The 20550-nt window shown below is 51.3% G+C and overlaps 1 protein-coding gene across 7 annotated transcripts in view; it reads right to left on the reverse strand.

The window, feature by feature from the left end:
• Nucleotides 1-20550, reverse strand: part of PRKAG2 (protein kinase AMP-activated non-catalytic subunit gamma 2) — a 300068-nt gene that overhangs the window by 170185 nt on the left and 109333 nt on the right. Inside the window, exon 1 of one of the 7 annotated variants that reach the window (XM_088834771.1) lies at nt 1305-1697. The exons of the other annotated variants lie outside the window; for them this stretch is intronic. Coding sequence (XP_088690897.1) covers nt 1305-1398 — 94 coding nt within the window. The 5' untranslated portion in view covers nt 1399-1697. Of the gene's footprint in view, nt 1-1304; nt 1698-20550 lie in introns of those variants that run through there. 7 annotated transcript variants of the gene reach the window in all.

Consider the following 20550-nt stretch of genomic DNA (forward strand, 5'->3'; position numbering starts at 1 on the left):
AAGGGAGCCACAAACCTTCAATTTGTGTAAAAAAAAAAAAGAAAGAAAGAATAATGCAATGAAATGAGGCATGTCTATATTCAAGGCTTCCCAGATGGCTCAGTTGGTAAAGAATCTGCCTGCAATGCAGGCGGTGCAGACAGACCCAACTTCGATCCCTGAGTCGGGAAGATCCCCTGGAGGAGGGCAAGGCAGCCCACTCCAGCATTCTTGCCTGGAGAATCCCACGGACAGAGAAGCCTGTTAGGCTACAGTCCATGGGGTCACAAAGAGTCGGACACAGCTGAAGAGACTGAACACACACGCGTGCCTATGTTCCAGTTTCCATGACTGCCAAGATGTTTCCAAAGACATTTCCTTACTACACAAACCGATTATTTTCAGCCACTTACCATGTCACCTTCTACCCAAGGAACACAATTTAGTGCACCTGTTGGCTTCCTCATCTTTGCTACCACTGGGCTGTGTGAGTGGGGCTGCTATTCTGTCTTAGGGGAGAGTGTTCAGAAATATCCCATGTTCTACAAGCAGCAGCCTCCAGGGCAGGCAAACTTCCAATTCTTAGGAAGTCCACCACCTACTTTTGAGCAGGCAGGCCTTCGCCAGGCCCCTGGGAAACTCTGGCTGCTTTGAGATCCACCTGCCCAACTCCAGCCAGACAGGGTGCCTCCCTCAAACCTGCAGGTCACTGCAAATACTGAACTGTAGATGGTTCACCCCACGAACCAAGCACACTGGTCCCGACCCCCTGTACCCGGAGAGGCTGCAAGAAGGTCCCAGAAGCCAGGGAGATCACACAGCGAGCTTCTCCCCCCACCCCACCACCAGCCCCGGGGACAAAAATCAAGGCAGGCGTTAACCCTTCCCTCCCACGTTAACCCTTGACCACCCGATGACATAGCCGTGGGGCCAAGGGGATGAGAGAAAGGCATCCTCTGTGATCTCCGGCGCTAATTTTCTCTACACATGGCACATCTCGTACTTCATAGCCGCCAACAACAGTTCCGGTCCATTCTTACTTCTCCCCAGGCTGCTGCTTTTGCCGAAATGAACGCCAGTCCCATTGATCACTCAACCTCATCAGGGCCAGTTAGAGAAAACAGCCTGGGGGAAAGCACTGCTGGGCAGTTCAGGACAGCGGCGGGGGCGGGACTATCCGTAAGGACAACTTCCCCATCTGTCCCCCCTGCCTGACAATCATATCTGCACATAGCTGTCACCTGGGAGGCTGTATACACACACACACACACACACACACTGGCCCTGGGGACCAGCAGAGGACTGGGCAAGGGGAAGTGTCCTACCACAAAGGCCATGGGGCTCCGACTGCCGCCTCGCGGTGCTCCGGCTTGGCTCCTTGTGCTTTCTGTTGCCCCTGAGGCTGCCAAAGCGCTTCATGGGGAGCTGGGGGCGCCGCGGGAGCCGGGCCGGGTGTGCATGCCAGGACTCGCAGGGGGTAGCGTCAGCCCCGGGTGGCCGGGGGCCAGGAGGGGTGCTGCATGGGCCGGCAGGCGTGGGGCCCGAGAGCTCAAAGACGCCGCCCGCACACTGGCCGCAGCCTGGGGTCCCCCAGCCAACGCTGGAGGGGTCGCCCACGGGGCCAGCAGCCGCTGGACAGGCCGGGTAATCCTCACCACTGCACCTACCTGCCCGGGCCGCAGCAAAGCCGGAGCAGCCGCTGCCCTTAAGTAGGCAAGAAGCTGCCCCGGAAGCCCAGGCAGGTCTGTTTATATAGTTAAGGTCAGCCGCACACTCCGGCGCTCGGGGCTTTTTCCTCCTGAAAATGAAAAAAAAAAAGGGAGGGAAGACAAGCTAGGCAATGGGAGGAGGGCAAGGTTGGCCGGTCATGTGCGGGTCTGCAGAGGTCCCTTTAAAAAGACTGTAAAAGGAAACCACCCGGTCCAGACAATTCCTGGCACCGGTTGGCCAGAGCGCATTCCCATCATGACATGACATCACACAACTATTTTGATTCATGTGTTCCAGGGCTCCCTGGGGTCAGCAGGCTCCAGCTGCTTCTGGCTGAAGAAGCCGCAGGTCCCCGGGGCTGGAAGTCGCTGAATCTATTTCAGCTCGCGGCTCCCTGAGATGAAAGAAGCAGTGACTGCCTTTGAGGAGGGGACACAGGGTCCCCAGGGACTTACCAGGAGGGTCTTGAGCTCATGTCAGTTTGAACCAGGGACTTGCTAAGAACTGCAGAATGACAGAACCCAAGGGGACTTTAGAAAGCATGTGATCCAAACCCCTCCCATGACCAATGGGGAAACCGAGGCTCCAAAAGGGAGTAGGATTTGCTTCAAGTCCTGTAACCAGTGGTTAGAATTCCAATTTCCTTGACCCCTAAGCCAAACCCCTGACCTAATAAAAACAAAAAACTTCTAGTGTACATGTGCTTTGCAACTAAAAATAAAACTTTAAAAAGACAGGGGAAAAATGTTCAATTCCTTTTGCTGATACCTTCACTAGACTAAAGGGACCTGCCACTAATTAGCTTTGTGACCTTAAGAAAGTCACTCCTCATCTCTGGTCCCAGTTTCCTCCTCAAACCAAGGCAAGGCCTGCTCATGTTAGGAATTCATCTCCTTCCAGACGTCTGAACATCCAATAGCTCTTTGCCCTGCCTTTTCTTTCTGCTGAGACTGACAGAGATCCAGTGATCAAATCTTTGTAGCAGGATGCTTTGAAAGAACAGAGGAAATAGGTCTTGCCCTCACGATATGTAAAAATGACTTGGAGGAGAGACAAAGAAAAATTATAATACTAACTGCATAAAACAGTGATGTGTGCTCAATGGCCAGTGGCCAGAATGGACAGTGTCATCAGCACAAAAGGATAGACAGAGGGGGCAATCACATGACCCTGCTTGGAAAGCAGAGCTTGAGTGGGCCTTGAGGGCTGGTGGGTCGGGAGAAGAGAGGAGAGGCCAGGCCCCCACTGCACCTGTGGAGGAACCGACAAGTCACAGAACAAGTCGCAAAACCCACCTCCACTTGGGTTCTCCAGTGCACTAGTGGATTGTCATCTGTGTTAAATACGGTAGCTCAGACTTTTCTGTGTTAAATACGGTAGCCCAAACTTAAGCTCTGAAAAAGTCTAAGAAGGTAGGTTTCCGAGTTTCATATTTAGATTTTCTCTTTTTAAAAGAGGAAATCTAACTTTTCCCTGGTAGCTCATCTGGTAAAGAATCCGCCTGCATAGCGGGAGACCTGGGTTCGATCCCTGGGTTGGGAAGATCCCCTGGAGAAGGGAAAGGCTACCCACTCCAGTATTCTGACCTGGAGAATTCCATGGACTGTATAGTCCATGGGGTTGCAAAGAGTTGGACACGACTGAGCGACTACCACTTTTTAAAAATATCAATTCAGGGACTTCCCTGGTGGTCCAGTGGCTAAGACTCTGCACTCCCTATGCAGGGGGCCCAGGTTCTGGCCCTGGTCAGGGAACTGGATCCCACATGCCTCAACTAAAGATCCCGTGTGTTGTGAGTAAGACCCAGTGCAGTCAAACAAATAAATAAATATTTTGAAAAATTAAAAAATCAATTTGGCATTAAAAAAAATGGAAATGTTCTTCTGGTTTAAAAATGAAACAAAGCAGAGCTTCCTTAGAAAAGATTGCTAAACAAGAATTCTAGTAAGAAAGAGCCATATTTGATTAAAAGAAAAATGAAAGGCTTTATTGAAACCAATGCGAGATTCTTATACTATATGAGAGACTATGTAGAAGGAGAAAAGACTTCAAAGTTTAGCGACTAAAAGGGAAGAATGAGTTTCAATTTGTGTGGGAAATAAACAGCAACTTGGGCACATCCAATGGTTCTGCACATGGTTTATACAACCGTTCACTCACCAAGTAGTTATTAAACCTCAACCAAACGAGCAGGACAGAAACTGATGGAGGGGATCAGTGCTACGAAGAATTCAAAGACAATCCTGTCCGCTAAGAATTATATTTCAATTAGTAAGACAATAAATACTGTTTGGGGAGTGCCTACCATATGTCGGTTGGAGTGCTGAATATGAATTTATTTCATCATTTCCAGAAACCTATGGCGCAAGTATTACTAACACCGTTTTACTTTAAGTTGAATAACTCTTACTGGGCCATCTGCAGAGACATGGATGGACCTACAGACGCTCATACAGGGTGAAGTCAGAAAAACACATGTTGCATATTAACACATACATGTGGAATCTAGAAAAATGATAGAGATGGGCTGGTTTGCAAAGCAGAAATAGAGACACAGATAGGAAGAAAAGTGTATGGGCACCAAGCGGGCAGGGGCGTGGGATGGACTGGGAGACTGCGATCGACACAGACACCACCAACACTAAAGAAAGCTGAGCCCGAAGGAATGATGCTTCTGAACGGTGCTGTGGAGAAGACTCTTGAGAGTCCCCTGGACTGCAAGGAGGTCCAACCAGTCCATCCTAAAGGAGATCAGTCCTGAATACTCACTGGGAGGACTGATGCTGAATCTCCAATACTTTGGCCACCTGATGCAAAGAACTAATTCATCGGAAAAGACCCTGATGCTGGGAAAGACTGAGGGCAGGAGGAGAAGGGGTGGCAGAGGATGAGATGGTTGGAGGGCATCACCGACTCGATGGACATGGGTTTGAGCAAACTCCGGGAGTTGGTGAAGGACAGAGGAGCCTGGCGTGCTGCAGTCCACGGGGTCTCAGAGTCGGACACGACTGAGCAACTGAACAACATAAAATAGGTAACTAATGAGAAGCTATTGTAAGCACAGGGAACTCTACTCAGCGCCCTGTGGTGACCTAAACAGGAAGGAAATCCAAAAAAGAGAAGACACGTGTATACATCGAGCTGATTCCCTTTGCTGTACAGCAGAGACTAACACAAAATCGTAAAGCAATTATACTCCAATAAACAAATAAATACATAAAGTTGAGTAAGTAAGTCTCTGCTGCTGCCCAGCTCTGGCCTCCATACCCTCTGGATTCGTCCAGTAGGAACATGTGATGCCTCCGGAGAGGACAGTCAGGGTGTGCAGTGCAGGCAGGGTGGAGGAGAGAATCCCTGGTTCCTTCGGGGTCACGGTTCTGTTACTGAGATGGCTACAGAATATTCTGAAAAGACACAGTAGAACTGGCCTGATCGAGCAAAAAGTCGTTTGAGGCTCACAACAGTTCTCTGTCCCACAGGACGGACCCTGGGGAGCTCTGGATGGATGGGGCTGGGGAGCAAGGTTAAATGCAGCTTTAAGACAAGCCTGGGAGATGAGGAAGGATTGGGAAGCCTCGTGTGCTGCAGTCCATGGGTTCACAAGGAGTCAGACACAACTGAGCGACTGAACAGTAACAAAACAAATGATGCCAGACACAATGATCTTGACTACGGATACAAGGCCCAAGCGAGACCCGGACCTCACTGACAGGTACCTTTGATCTCACTCAAAATGCTCTTCCCAGGGTCAGCTTCACCCCAGAGCAGAGAAGAAGGCTGTGGCGACACTGGACTTCCAGGGGTGGAGACACACACGGGGCATGCGGGAAACGCTGATCAGGCAGCCCTGGGGTGGGGTGGGGGGCAGGGAGGGCTGAACGGTAGGGTCTGCCACTTGCTGTGGTGCAAACCTCCCGCCTTGGTCCATTTCAGGGCGCTGATGGGCACGGATGGGCTTGCAGAATTCCCAGACATTTTACAACCGGCTCTCTTACCACTGTGTCTCCCTGTTCGATTCGTATTTGCCTGAAATTCCTTAACTTGGGACAACACTTTTGCACAACTGAGATGAGTGCAGATACACGGGATGAGGCGACGCTCAGGCTGCAGGCTGGCTGACGAGGACGCTGCCTTTAGGACATCCGACCTCGGGGCTGGGAACGGTGGCCACTGCCAGGGAGACCGAACACCCTTTGCCACGGTTTCCGCAGCTGATGGTCCCCAATGAACAAGAGCTGAAGCCCCTTCACGCGATCGTGATTCACCCGCCAGAACACATCCTCATGGAATGCTTTCCACACTTGGGGGATTTTTTAAAGGGAAGGGCTGAAAAAGAAGGAACTAGTGGCTTCCAAGATAGAACTGTGTTTATTTTGTTTGGCCCCACCGCGCGGCCTCGGATACCTTCGTTTCCTGACTAGGGATCGAACCCATGCTTCCTGCAGCGGAAGTGTGGGATCTTAACCCCTGGGTCACCAGGGAAGTCCTGAAAAGTGTGTTTAAAATGTATTGCTGGAGCATATTATACAAATTACTCTCTTGGTTGGTGCTATACCCGGAAGCCTGGAATAGGACCATGTAATGAGGGCAGTTATCAAACTGTGGGGCCGGACAAGACTCTTGAGAGTCCCTTGGACTGCAAGGAGAGCCAACCAGTCCATCCTACAGGAGATCAGTCCTGGGTGTTCACTGGAAAGACTGATGCTGAAGCTGAAGCTCCAATACTTCGGCCACCTGATGTGAAGAGCCAACTCACTGGAAATAACACTGATGGTGGGGAAGACTGAGGGCAGGAGGGGAAGGGGACGACAGAGGATGAGACGGTTGGATGGCACCACCGACTCGATGGACACGAGTCTGAGCGAGCTCCGGGAGAGCAGCACACCACTCAGCACTCAGAGAAGGCTCCACTGCTGAGGGAGGTTCAGGCCTTGAACATTTCTCATTTCTCCTTACTGCTATTATTACATGACAGCTGGGAATCCAGGGGAGGGTGGACTGCTCCTCGGGGAGCCTGGCTGGCCTGGCCTTCTGATGGGGGTGGGGGACAGTGGGCCTGTCTCCACGGCCTGTCTCTGCAGTCAGGGCCTCCTGCTGTACATGCTGGGCATGGGCGGGTGGAGGAGCCAAAGGATGCTGAGCATCGACCACAGTGTCCACACGGCCAGTTGACAAGTCCTGCTGGGGCTATGGCAGGAAGCCCAGGGTGGACCCCTCTACTGGGACAGAGCTGCCTCCTGGTTCGGCCCGCGTCCCCTGTGCTGTGGGAATGGGCCTCCTGGGTCAGCAACCGACACCTGGGCGGACCTTGTTTACTTCGTTTCACTGAGACGGTCAGCGGAGGCCTGGATGCAAGGCTGGGCTGGGGGGGCTGAGACCCCGTGCAGACCTGCCCTGCTTGTCACCCCCGTGTCCAGACACACCCTCAACTTGGGCCCCCGGTCCAGGCCTGTGGGGCTGAGGAGGGCTACCAGCAGGTGGGTGCACCCCGTGTAGACCAGGGCCTTCCCAAAGTTCTCCTTGGCCATGCCGTGAGGCAGGAAGACCAGCCCTCATGATTCAGTTTAAGAAGCAAAACACACAAGAGGTTCAGAGTAGTGAAATGATTTGCCCAAGATCCCCCCGGGGACCAGCGGCACAGCTGGGCTGGCACCCTGCCGGTTTGCTCCCCGCCTTGAGACCTGGGTTCGATCCCTGGGTTGGGAAGATCCCCTGGAGAAGGGAAAGGCTGCCCACTCCAGTATTCTGGGCTGGAGAATACTATGGACTGTATAGTCCATGGGGTTGCAAAGAGTCGGACACGTCTGAGCGACTTCACCTTTTTACTTTCATCTCCTGGCATTTGGGACCCCCCCACCCCCATCCCTCATCCCTCCAAGGCTGCCTCTTCCGGGTTTGATGTTGGAAAAGGAAAGGAAGACAGACCCACTGCCAATGCACTCAGAAGCTTTGCAAGTCATGTGACCCAGTACCTGAAAAGCACAGGACCCCTGAGAGGCCGCGGGCCAAACCAAACCCCAGTTATGTAAGAGGCTCTCGGGGGGGTCCCCCTTGGAGAGACAGGCGGGCCGCATGCCCAGGAGCACAGAGTTGCTGGCGCTCTCCGGCTGGTTGCAAAATACTGTGTCGGATTTCATGGAAAGTTCTAAAGGTCACCGCGGCACTTGACTCTGAGTGAGACTGTGTGTCACCTCCCCGGGGCTTCCTCTCCTGTCCCCAGAGCTGTTTGTGAGGCCGAGGCTCCCGGGTGTCCTTCCCCGCCCCGACTCAGGCGCCCACGTGTCGCCCAGCACGCCCACCGTCATGCACGCCTCCCAGCTCCTCCCGGAACTCTGAGCGACAAGAGGGTGATTTTTTTGGCAAAGACAAACCACCTTGACTTGGAATAGTTCAAGTCACGCCAGTGGCATCTAAACCCAGTGACATCGGGGGTAGCTTGATTTAAACAAATACCGAAAAGGACAGAAGAAGCAGACACCACTGGCAGTCGTGATTTTTAGCACGCCAAAGTACAGCACCCCAACAGTAGGGACTCCCTAAGTGTTCTTAAAATCTAATGCCCCATGGAAGGACCCACTGTGTGCCTCACTGAATCCCTTCTCATGGGCCCTGTAGTCCCCCGGGGGTCTCTCACCAGGCCAAAGGCTCTGATAGTGCCAAAGACAAGGGCTGATGCGATTTGCTCTGACTGGAGCTTTCAAATTGGCCCCAGGGTGAACCCCAGACTCAAGGTCACAGAGCAAGGGCTTGCAAACACTAGATTCCATAGGGTCTAGAGGTTGAGTGTCTGGCTTTTCTGTTTACTTCTTCCTCTAAGTTATGTCTTAGGGAGGTCAGAGGGCTACCGGAATGTGTAAAACCCTTGTGCAAGGGTGAAGACCCGTGAATTCACAGGCTCGGCAGAAAGCCAGACCGTGGTCCACCCGGGCCCTCGTCTCCCAGGCAACCAGGCACTGTCTCCATTTTCTCAGGCAACCAGGCACTGTCTCCATTTTCTGGAATCCAGGGCTTTCAGAAGAAATTTGAAAAGTGTTGCTGTGGTAAAGAATGTGTCTTCAGTCAATGCAGGAGACACAAGAGAGGCAGGTGCGATCTCTGGGTCAGGAAGATCCCCTGGAGAAGGGCACGGCTACCCACTCCAGTGTTCTCGCCTGGAGAATCCCATGGACAGAGGAGCCTGGCGGGCTACAGTCCAGGGGGTCACACAGAGTCAGACATGACTGAAGCAGCTTGAGCACCTAGGAAAACCCCACCTGCTTCAGTATTTCCTTCAGCTGGAAACCACTAGCTTAGAATATGAGGCCTAGGTGGAGATTTGCCTTGAGCTGTCCCTTCTGAATCATGACATATATCCCCCAACGAGACGATGCACAGAAAAGTTTACAAGACTTGAGTCAGACTCCACACCACAATGCAGTTACCGGCATCAGTTCTGAGCCACTGTCTCTTCTCCCTCATTCCTCCCATAAGAAAAAAAATCACAATACAGCCTGAGCCCATGGCACAGGGGTTTAAAGTAGGCAAAACACCCTGTCAGCCGCAGAGCATTTTAAACACCAAACGGCATCGTCAGGACCTTAAACCAGCCCAGAAGGCTGTCATGTGCCTCACAGGGCGTCACCTGGAGAGCCCGTCTCCGAGGCCGCCTCTGCTCCGCGGCAGCTGGTGCAGGGCTGGCTGCCCGGGCTCTGCAAGGGGGACAGTGTTGGGCACTTGGACTTGAACTGGGAGCACCACGTGTCTGCAGTTCCTCTTCCAGCTCAACTGAGTCAGAGGTGCTCGGACAGAACCCCTGCTCACGAGCCAAAGGCACTGCATTTCTCGAATGGGGAGCCAAGGGACTTTCCTCCTGATCATTTACTCATTTCAAACAACACGCACAAAGAACCCCCGTTTCTTAGCAGCACGTTTCAATTGGGGAGAGCCTGGGTGCTGTTCAAGGCAAAACTCTGCTGCAGAGAATGCAGTGGGAAAGCGGAAGGGAGGACCACGTGGTGGCCAGAAGCTCCGTCCTTCCTTGGTGCCCAGCGGTTAAGACTCCGCTTCCAATGGAGGGGGTGCAGGTTCGATCCCTGGTCAGGGAACTGAGATCCCACGTGCCACATGGTGTGGCCAAAAGTCACCAAAAAAAAAAAAGTCCTTCAGTCCGTACGTCTACACACAGTCTTCATACTGCATGGGCAGTGGGATGCGTCTATCCCAGGGAATCTGGTAACGATGCTGGGTCGTCGATAAAGAGTGAGATGATAATTAGTATCTTTTGAATAAGAAAACTGCAAAGTGTCTGATATACCAAACACTTGAAAAGATGCAGGTTTGGGTGCTCAAAGGCTTACGCTTCTGATGTCTAGGAAGTTCATTTCCGTGGCTGGCTCATTTCTCGAGGTTGACCAAATATAAAAACGATAGTCTATAATTTAGATCATTTGCTGATTCAGATGGGCCTTACCCCCAATGAATCATATCTTACCATAATCACTGACATCTCTCACCTCAAATTCCACTGACGGCATCATTCTCCTTGGGGGCAATATTGTCTCTAAGGGTGTGAAAACTGGCTTAGGGGTGGTGGGGGGACAGCCTCTTTTTATATATAAAGCACAGTTTCATGCAACACATAAATAATATGTAGTATATCTGTTTTATTAAAATTGCACAGGGCTGATTAAAAATGCCTAAGAAGATTCCTGAGGGGGTGATAAAAAGAAAAGATTTATTAATTAAAAAAAAAAAAAAGAACAGAGGGAAATGGAGGAAGACGTGGGGAAAAGAGTATTCATCCCCCACTGTGATAAGACTGCATGCAAGGTTTGCCACCAATAAACTGTACAATAGTTGAAGATGCACATAATTTAAAGAGGTCCTTTATGAGGTTTTGGAGGAGTGGGGCTGGGACCTTTCCATCCTGATCATTTTGCATTCCTTGATTTTTTATTTTTTTAAAAACCATGTCATTGAACTGCTTCACTGAAAACTAAAATGTAAAGAGGAGAACACAAAAGAAAAACAACAACAAAATCTAACAAACGGCAATTAGTGTCTTCAGCAGAAAAAAAAAATCAGCAAAGCACCTTTTAAGGCAACTGTTTTAGCAAATGCTTAAAAAAACAAAGATGAGGGACACTGTTGGAACCAGCACCTCTCCTGGGCCATTGGCTCTCGTTTTAGCCCAACCTTTCCTCAGGGACGACCTAGGAGAACTCGCCATTCACCAGCGTTCTAGAGCCAGCTTCCTGGCCTTTAGTGACCTGGGGCTGGCTGAGGGGCCTCGGGGCCAGAGGGTGAGGGGGACGGCATGGGCAGAGAAGGAGGCCTTCCACCATCTCCACCAAAGAGAAACGCTCGGAGGAAACTGGACTCCCTGCGGTCAAGCAGGAAAACTTCAGAGGGTCAGAAGACAAAACTCAGGCACAGATGCTCCAGAGAACTTGCTGTTTTTTTCTCTCCCCTCACTCAAGGCTTTAACAGACAGTCAGACCCTCAGCCAGCCTTTCCTGATGAGGCAGATGACCCTGTGACAATGCCCTTGTCCACTGACCTGGCCTGGAGTCTCATCCTCCCTGGAAAGGCTCATTCCTGGAATCAGTGACCTGCGGTCAGGGGCAGCCACCTCCCGGGGCCCTGCTCACGCCAACAGGTCTGAGGGTCTCTACGGGTCAGGCACCAAGGAGCAGCACGTTAAGTAATTCTGGTCATCAAAACCTTGCTGTCATAGAAATTTAAAAAATTTTAGGACTTCCTTGGTGGTCCAGTGGCTAAGACTCCGCAATCCCAATGCAGGGGCCTAGGTTTCATCCCTGCTCAGGGAACTAGATCCCATGTGTCACAACTAAGAGTCCCCAAGCCGCATCTAAAGTCCCCATGTGCCGGAAATAAGACCCAGGGCAGTCAAATAAATAAATAAAAGATCCCGCATACCGTAACTAAGACCCAGGGCAGCCAAATAAATAAATACTAAGACATTTTTCTACACAGTAAAGGACACTATTAAGAGAGTGAAAAAACCCACAGAAAAGAAGAAAATATTTCCAAATCATATATCTGATAAGTGTCTAGTATCCAGAATATATAAAGAACTCCTACAATTCAACAACAAAAGACAACCCAGTTAAAAACGATAAGACATTTTCCCAAAGAAGCCATGTACGTGAAAAGATACTCAATGTCATTAAAGAACAGCAAATCAAAACCATAATGAGATGCCACTTCAGATCGACCAGGAAGGCAATAGTACTAATAACAACAGATGGAAAATGGCAAGTGTTGGAGGGGATGAGGAGAAGTGAAAACTCTCACCCGCTGCTGGTGAGAATGTAAAATGGTGTGGCCACAGTGGAAAACAGTTACATCATCCCTCACCACGTTAAACAGGATAATCAAATGACCAGAAAGTCCACTCCTAGGTATCTACACAAAAGAACTGAAAACAGGTGTCTACACAAAACACGTGCGCGTGAATGTTCACAGCAGTACTAGTCACACTAGCCAAAGGAGGAAAGAACCCGTGTCTACCAGTGGAAGCAAGGATAGACAGCATGCGCTCTGTCCATATGGTGGAATACTATTCATGACAAGGAATGACGTACTGACGCACACGACACCACGGACAAATCTTCAAAATGATATGCTCAGGGAGAGAAGCCAGACACAGAAGGCCACATTTTGTATGATTCCATTTAAACAACCATTTCAGATCAGGCAAATCCACAGAGACAAAAAGCGGATCACTGCGTGGAGGGTGAGTGTGGAGCAGTGGTTATTGGTATGAGGCTTCTGCTGGCGTGATGAAAAAGTTCTAGAACAAAAGAGTTCAGCTACAGTAGATACTAGAGGAAAATACTGGTAAATTCTATTGGGTTGGTCAAAGAGCTCATTCAGGTTTTCCTGTAACAAAAAGACAACCCACTTAAAAATGATAGACATTTTCCCAAAGAAGACATGTACGTGAAAAGATGCTCAATGTCATCCCTTAAGGAATTTTTTGCCTACCCAATACAACCTGGGCTCAGGGAGAGGTTTCCTACTGATGTTGAAGCGCTGTTGAGGGGCCACCTTCATGTCTCTTGAGAATCTTCCACTCGTGTTTCTTGCTGTATCAGCTCAAAGATATCATATTTATGTATTTATAGTTATAAAACACTCCACCGTGTGGATGCACCTTTTTTATCTTATCTAACCACTCTCCTAAATTAAGCGTATTTCCGGCATGTCTGCTGAGAAGGCCTAGAAGCTGTGATATCCCAGGTGCAATGAACATACTTCGGCCCTTATTTCTAATACTAGTCACCGCCTGAAAATAACAAGGGCTGTCTGGAGAAATGGCTGATTCCAGGACTGGGGCAGGGAGAGTTCAGGTGAGGTTGGACAGTTTTGTTGCATCAGAAAATAAGAAGTGTGCACACGGACACAACTTAGTGACTAAAGAAGAGTGAGCTGCTGGGGACAGGCCCAGGACACAGGGGCCCGGGACACAGGGACCAGCCTGAGGCGGCTCCTGGCGGCCAGCAGGACAATCTGAACATCAGAACATGATAAGGACAAACTGGAACCTGTTGACTAAAACATGAGCCCATGATCATACATGTACCTACAAACGTAAGGCAAAAGGGAAAATTTCTTCCTTTGTAGAAAGGAAGAATCAATGTAGAATTAATGATCATGTAAGAAAACACCCCACCCACCACTGTAGTAATAATTCAGGCAGAATAAATGACTGATGCTAAGATCAGCAAGTGAAAGCTGGATGAGAAGGAAGATATTTACATAATTCTGAAGGAGTTCCCCACGAAATCTTTACTGCTTACAAAGGCAAAAGGAGTAACTTTCTTAACTGGGGTAGACACCTCCTCTAACCAAGTGATCGGTTAGCGTCACCCAGAGCAGATCATCATGACATCCAACGCTCCCCACAGTGAGGCCAGCACAGGACACTGGACACATGGCCTCATGGCCAACCAGCCAACCTGAATTGAATCCCGAGGAAACATCAGACAAATCACAGTGAAGGACCGTCAGACAAACCACAGTGAAGGACATCAGGCAGACCAGAGGGAGAGACGTCAGACAAACCAGAGAGAAGGACAGTCTGTGCGTGGTCTTGAAAAATGTCACAAAGAAAAAAGATTGGGGGCAGCAAATCAAGAGGGACGGAGGAGAAGGGACACCCAAACACAGTGTGTGACATGGGCTTCCTCTTCTGAAAACGTCACTGAGACAATCTCGTGAACCGAGAATAAAGTCTGTAGCTTAGTGAAGACAATTGTATTAACATTAATTTCCTGGTTTTGATAACTAAACTGTAATTGGAAGAATATCCCTGTTTTTAAGAGACGAAGTATTTAGGGGCCGGGGACATTGTGACTGCAGCTTCCTCTTGATAGTTCAGATTTCATATAGACACACACAAATACATATTTTATTGAGAGGTGGGAGCGGATATAAACAAATGTGGTCACAAAACGTTAACACCGGGGCATCTAGATGAAAGGGGTGGGAGAACGCTTTCTACTGTTCTTGCAACTTTTATATAAGCTTGAGATTGTAAAAATAAAACGTGATTTTTTAAAGAGACATTAAGCATTAGTCAGAGATGGGCTTCCTTGGTGGCTCAGTGGTAAAGAATTTGCCTGCTAATGCACTGAACTGAACAGAATGCAGGAAAGTGAAGCGAGTCTCTCAGTCGTGTCCAACTCTTTGTGACCCCATGGACTGCACGGTCCATACAATTCTCTAGGCCAAAATACCTGAGTGGGTACCCAGGTCTCCCGCATTGCAGGCGTGTTCTTTACCAGCTGAGCCATCAGGGAACATGGGTTCAATCCCTGATCCCCGATCTGTGTTTCCCAGCAAGAGAAGCCACCACAGTGAGAAGCCTGCATACCGCAACTAGCAAGCAGCCCCTGCTTGCCTCAATCAGAGAAAAAAACCCTTACAGCAACGAAGACCCAGCACAGCCAAAAATAAATAGACTCGTTTTTTTTTTTTTTAAAAAGAAGCGGTCAGAGCAAGAATGTAGGGACCTCCCTGGTGGTCCAGTGGTTGAGACTCCATGCTCCCAGGACTGGATCCATCCCTGGTTGGGGAACTAAGAACTTGCATGCTGCCTAGTGCAGCCAAAAGAAATAAATTTAAAAGAAATGTTATCTAAAAAAAAAAAAAATCCAGTGTTTGATGGCATCTCCTTTTATTGTCGCATTGCCGGAGCAGCCCTGACAGACCCAGAGCGCTCTACCGAGGGAAAGGAAATCCTTTTCCCTTAGCTTCCCCCAGATGACAGTATTGATGGCCGCGCCCTTCAGCCTGACCCCAGCGCGCTGGTCCACGTTTCTCTGCGTGGTGGCCAGCAGAGGGCGCTCTCGCCAGGGGCCTCGCGGGTGCCCGGCCACATATCTCTGCCATGCGCTGGCTGAACTTTTCAGGAAACTCGGATGCCACACATACTCTTCCTTTCTTTGCGGGCAGGCAGGATGAGTCACGTATTTTTCTGAAGTCTGCAGAGCCACGGGATCCAGACCTCAGCAGCTGCCCGGATCCAGAGGGCTCCGGCCTGGGCGGTGGACCGAGGATGGGGCCCTGAGCCCCGGGACCGGGCAGGGAGGCTCTCGCTCAGCCGGGCGCAGGGGAGAACTCGTGTGACTCCAGATCACAAACAACGAGCAGGCCAGGGCCGTGGGGACCAGTGGCCGCCGGCAGCCCCGGGGCCTGCTTGCTCTCCCAGCTCACGTGCAGCCTCACCCCGAGCCCGGATCCCATCTCCAGCCCCCGTGCACCACTTCATCTCCGCATCCAGTCTGCCCTGTCTTCTCTCCAACAGCCACTGTCGAGCGGGACATCAGGTCGAGAGCAGAGGGCAGGGCAACACCTGAGATGGACAGCCGCGGGTGTGCTTCAAGGACACTCTCAGGATCAACATCCACAACAGGAGGAGGAGGACTGGGCCGGGGCAGAGTGCAGAGGCCACAACGACCCAGCCAGGCCCGCCCCCCCCAGAAAGCTCAGAGCGGGGACAACCCTCAGAGCTGCCCAAAGTGGGCTGAGGGGCTGGTCCTTGACAGACAGGCACCTTTGAGGACCCAGAGGGCAGGGGCCAGGTGGGCAGTACAGGCTGCGATCAGTGCCAGCCCAGGCCAGAGTGTGGAGGGCATGGCAAGACCAGATTTTCACTCAAGCGGATCGGGGAGGCACTGAGGGGTCGAAAAGGGGCCACTGAGATGGCCACCATCTATTATAAGGGGGCCAACCCTGCTGACCGCCTGCTTCTGCAAATAGGGGTTCACTGGGACACAGTTTACCTTTTGTCTGTGGCTGAGTCATGGCAGCAGAGACCTGGTGACCCACAAGCCTTAAAACATTTCCCACCTGGCCTTGATAGCAAGGGGCTTCCCTTATAGCTCAGATGGTAAAGAATCCATCTGCAACGTGGGAGACCTGGGTTCGACCCCTGGATGGGGAAGAGCCCCCGGAGAAGGGAAAAGCTACCCCCTCCAGTAATTCTTGCCTGGAGAATTCCATGGACAGAGGAGCCTGGACAGAGGGCTACAGTCCATGGGGTTGCAAAGAGTCGGACAGGACTGAGCAACTTTCACTTCCCTCTTATAGGAAGAGTTTACCAATTCAGTTCAGTTCAGTCGCTCAGTCGTGTACGACTCTTTGTGACCCTATGGACTGCAGCACGCCAGGCCTCCCTATCCATCACCAACTCCTGGAGTTTACCCAAATTCATGTCCATTGAGTCGGTGATGCCATCCAACCATCTCACCCTCTGTCGTCCCCTTCTCCTCCTGCCTGCAATCTTTCCCAGCATCAGGGTCTTTTCAAATGAGTCAGTTCTTCACATCAGGTGGCCAAAGTATTGGACTTTCAGCTTCAACATCAGTCCTTCCAATGAATATTCAGGACTGATTTCCTTTAGGATGGACTGGTTAGATCTCCTTGCTGTCCAAGGGACTCTCAAGAGTCTTATCCAACACCACAGTTCAAAAGCATCAATTCTTTGGCTCTCAGCTTTCTTTATAGTTCAACTCTAACATCCATACATGACTACTGGAAAAACCATAGCCTTGACCAGATGGACCTTTGTTAGCAAAGTAAAGTCTCTGCTTTTTAATATGCTGTCTAGGTTGGTCACAACTTTTCTTCTAAGGAATAAGCGTCTTAATTTCATGGCTGTAGTCACCATCTGCAGTAATTTTGGATAGTTATGATAGGCCTTTTTAAAAAGGATTTAATTAAGAAACCTCCATGAAGAACTGTGTTTTGCGCTAATGAGTTTTAAGCGTCCTACTCAAACCAACTTTCTTTAAGTAAAAACTTGATGGTGTCATCAAAGCCAGGTTGATAGAGCAGTTCCAACCTGCTGGTCACCAAAACAGCCTCTCCAAGAGAGGACTGGTGTTGGCATGGAGGTTCTGACGGGGAACCAGCCTCGATGTCAAGACTCAAGTATCAGGGACGAAATCCCTCATGTCTGACCCTGCTCTGGAAGGGGGCACAGAGGCCCCGAGCCCTGGCATGTGAATCGGAGACTCAGAGGCTCCAAACTAAAAGCTTAAAAGCCCAAGTTAGTTCCTCCACACACAGTACAAAACTCGGCATTTTATGGGAAAACAGACTTTTATTTGAAAAATAAACTCCAGTTGCTGGGAGAGAAAAAAAGAACAGTCTGTGATCCAACACGGAGAGGACTGAGAAAGGACACAAGTTTTACAAGTTCAATAAACCTCCTGGGAAGCTCATTCGCATTTCAAACGGCTCTCGTTACATCCTTTGATCCGACCCACACACCAGGAGGGGTGGGGTGGGGGGGTGTTTAAAGAAGCGAGATGTAAATAACCCAGAATTACAGTCATCCACGATACAGCATTAATATTTTAACTATGAACAGAAAATTAAATGTATTCGGGGTGTCTGAAGTACACATGGCCTGGGTCATGGCTGTGAGCTGGTCCGAGAAACAAGTTCAAACGTCTGGCATCTGGCATCTCTGGCAAAGGCCCCCAGCGCGTCCTTCCAACCCTGCTGGTTCTCTGGGCCCCGAAGTTCCCAGCCAGACTCCTCGCTCTGCGGGCAGGCGATCCACGCCCATCCTGCTGTTTATGACCATCTAGGGTGGCATTTCCCAAAGTGCAAGTGCAGCCCCACGCCTGCCCCCTCGGGCACTCCGCCGTGTGGGTCAGAGACGACACGCTGGTACTACCAACCCAATGAGAGTCGAGTCAAAAACAGCACGCAGAGGCCAGGGGAAATATGGCCTTTAGCCATAGTTGGTTTTTAGCCATAGTTGGTTTTTAGCCATCCATGTGACTGTGCTGGGTTATGATATAAAATGTATTTCTGACTGTGGGCTGCAACAAAGCAGCTTCAGACCAGGGTTGTGATGATGCTTTGGGCCTCACTGAACTCCCCGGGCTTCCTGCTTCCCCGCTGGGCTGCAGCAGCCCCTGGGTTCTGGGGTCCACGCTGCACCTTCTCCTCTTGGCCTGTCTGTCCTACAGACCCTGTGGTTGGGACTGAGAGAAGCCCTCGGGGTCATCAGAGTAGGCGGCTGTCCAAGTCTGCGACTTTCAACACCTTTTTACTAGCGGGGCTTCCCAGGTGGGTAGCGGTAAAGAACCTGCCTTCCAATGCAGGAGGCCCAGGTGTGGATCCCTGGGTCAGGAAGATCCCCCGGAGGAGAGCATGGCAATCCCCGTTAGTACTCTTGCCTGGAAAATGCCATGGACAGAGGAGCCTGGTGTGTCCACAGGGTCACAAAGCGTGGGACACGACTGAAGTGACCAGCACAGCACGGGACTAAGATAAATGTCCCCGTGCCCAGTGGGGCTGACTTCCGTCAGCCGTGGTCACTCGGGGTGGACAGCTGCCCACATGGGACATGATGCCATTTCTTGCTCAGTGGGGGCGAGGCAGCCAGCAAAAGCACCCTGGTCTCACCCCAGCAGCTAACATAGCTAGATCGATCGTGTGTTCTGGGAAGACCACAGCTTCCAAAAAGAGCATCTGTCGTATCTGTTTTGTTTTTGCTTTTTGGAGTTACTATTAACTTTTACTTCGCTTTATTTTGGCCACGCAGAAGCACATGGATCTTAACTGTCTGACCTGGGAGGGGACCTGTGTGTGTCCCTGCAGGGGAAGCCCTAACCGCTGGACCGCCAGGGACTCCCGTGCCCTGGTTGTGACGCTGCTACAGCCCCTTCTCATGTATACGCTAAATGTGCCAGCGACCCCAGAGGACGCAGCCTTGAACACCCATAACGCACATCGTAGTTGGCCTACCTTTGCCAGAACCTTCCCCGAGAGTTGGTCTGAGCCCGAGGGTGATGGGGAAAGTTAAGATATAACTTAAATTTTATCCGAGAGCCGGGCAGACCACTCCAGGTGAGAACAGTCAGGCGAGGCTTTCTGGAGAAGGCCGGGTGGGAGGAGGTCTCAGAGATGGGCCCCCGCCTCTGTGTCCACCATCTCTCTCTTCACAGCAGCCAGATGAACCCCTCCATGGAGCAAGTCATCCCCCCACCGACACCCCCTGGACCATTCCATGGGGTCTTGGGCTGGCCTGCAACCCCCACCCCGACCGCCCTTCCCTGTACCTCCCCACGTGGTTCCAGCCACACTTCCTGCTCCCTGCAGGCTCGGAGGCTGCCCCAGCTTCTGGACACTTGCACTGCTGTCCCCGTGGCCAGGCACGCCTTGTCCCCACCCCACCTGCCCCACACACCTGCCTCATGCACCTGCCCGGCCACACCTGGCTCCACCCTGCCTCCGCTCAGATGCCCCGGATCAGTCTTCCTGGAGGTCCTGCATTAACAAGCCGTCCCTTCTCCCCGTGGTTCACTTTTGGAGCAAAGTTTTCTCAGCGTCTCCCTCACCTGTGCACTGTCCCCGGTGCCCAGGATCTCAGCAAGGACCGAGCGAATACTCAGTGTGAGACTGCTCCCCTGTGAAAGGCCGGGTCAGGCTGACCAGGGCTGAGGTCCGCTTCCTGCTCGGTAACATCCACTGCTTTTGCTGTCTAGGAGGGGCTCAGCTGGTAAAGAATCCACCTGCCAATGCAGGAGACCTGGGTTTGATCCCTGGGTGGGGAAGATCCCCTGGAGGAGGCGTGGCAACCCACTCCAGGATTCTTGCCTGGAGAATCCCTATGGACAGAGGAGCCTGGAGGGCTACAGTCCATAGGGTTGCAGAGAATCAGACAGTGACTAAGCAGGGGGAAACCCAGGCAGGAGCCGCAGGTCCAGCCACGTCCCCTGGGTTCACACATGGGGCTCTATCCCCCTCTAGTGGTCACTTGGACACAAAGCTGGAAAAGCCCCGGAGTTTTGCAGGCCTGCAGGGCTGTTCCCAGGCCTCCCCCAGCCCTGGGACCCAGAGCTGCCCCCGCCCCGTTTTTCTGAGGGAAATCAGATTTCAAGAAACATTCAGGAGAGAAAGGCGAAAGGTGGACACACATTCACCCTGTCCTGTTTCGAATGTGGGAGAGATTTAACATGGACCTTCTTCCTCTGCTCGGTGCTTCCTGGTGGACTAGCTGTCCCCAGGGGAATCTGCACGAAGCAGGGACGGCCACCCCATCAGAGCCTCAAGTCATCAAAGCTTTTCAAAGGTAAACTTGAAAAAAAAAGAAAGAAACCAGGACTTCCCTGGTGGTCCAGTGGTTAGGAATCTGCCTGCCAATGCAGGGGATGCTGGTTCGATCCCTAGTCAGGGATGGTCCCACCTACCTCGGGGCAGCCAAGCCCACAAGACACGACAGCTGAAGCCCAGACACCTAGAGCCTGTGCTCTGCAACAGGAGAAGCCATCACAATGAGACGTCCATGTACCAACACTCGGGAGTGGAGAAAGCTAGGGAGAAACCCTGAGT

Source organism: Moschus berezovskii, chromosome 3, assembly GCF_049115385.1.
Source record: "Moschus berezovskii isolate FMDL1 chromosome 3, NW_MosBer_1.0, whole genome shotgun sequence".
NCBI classification, from domain to species: Eukaryota; Metazoa; Chordata; class Mammalia; order Artiodactyla; family Moschidae; genus Moschus; species Moschus berezovskii.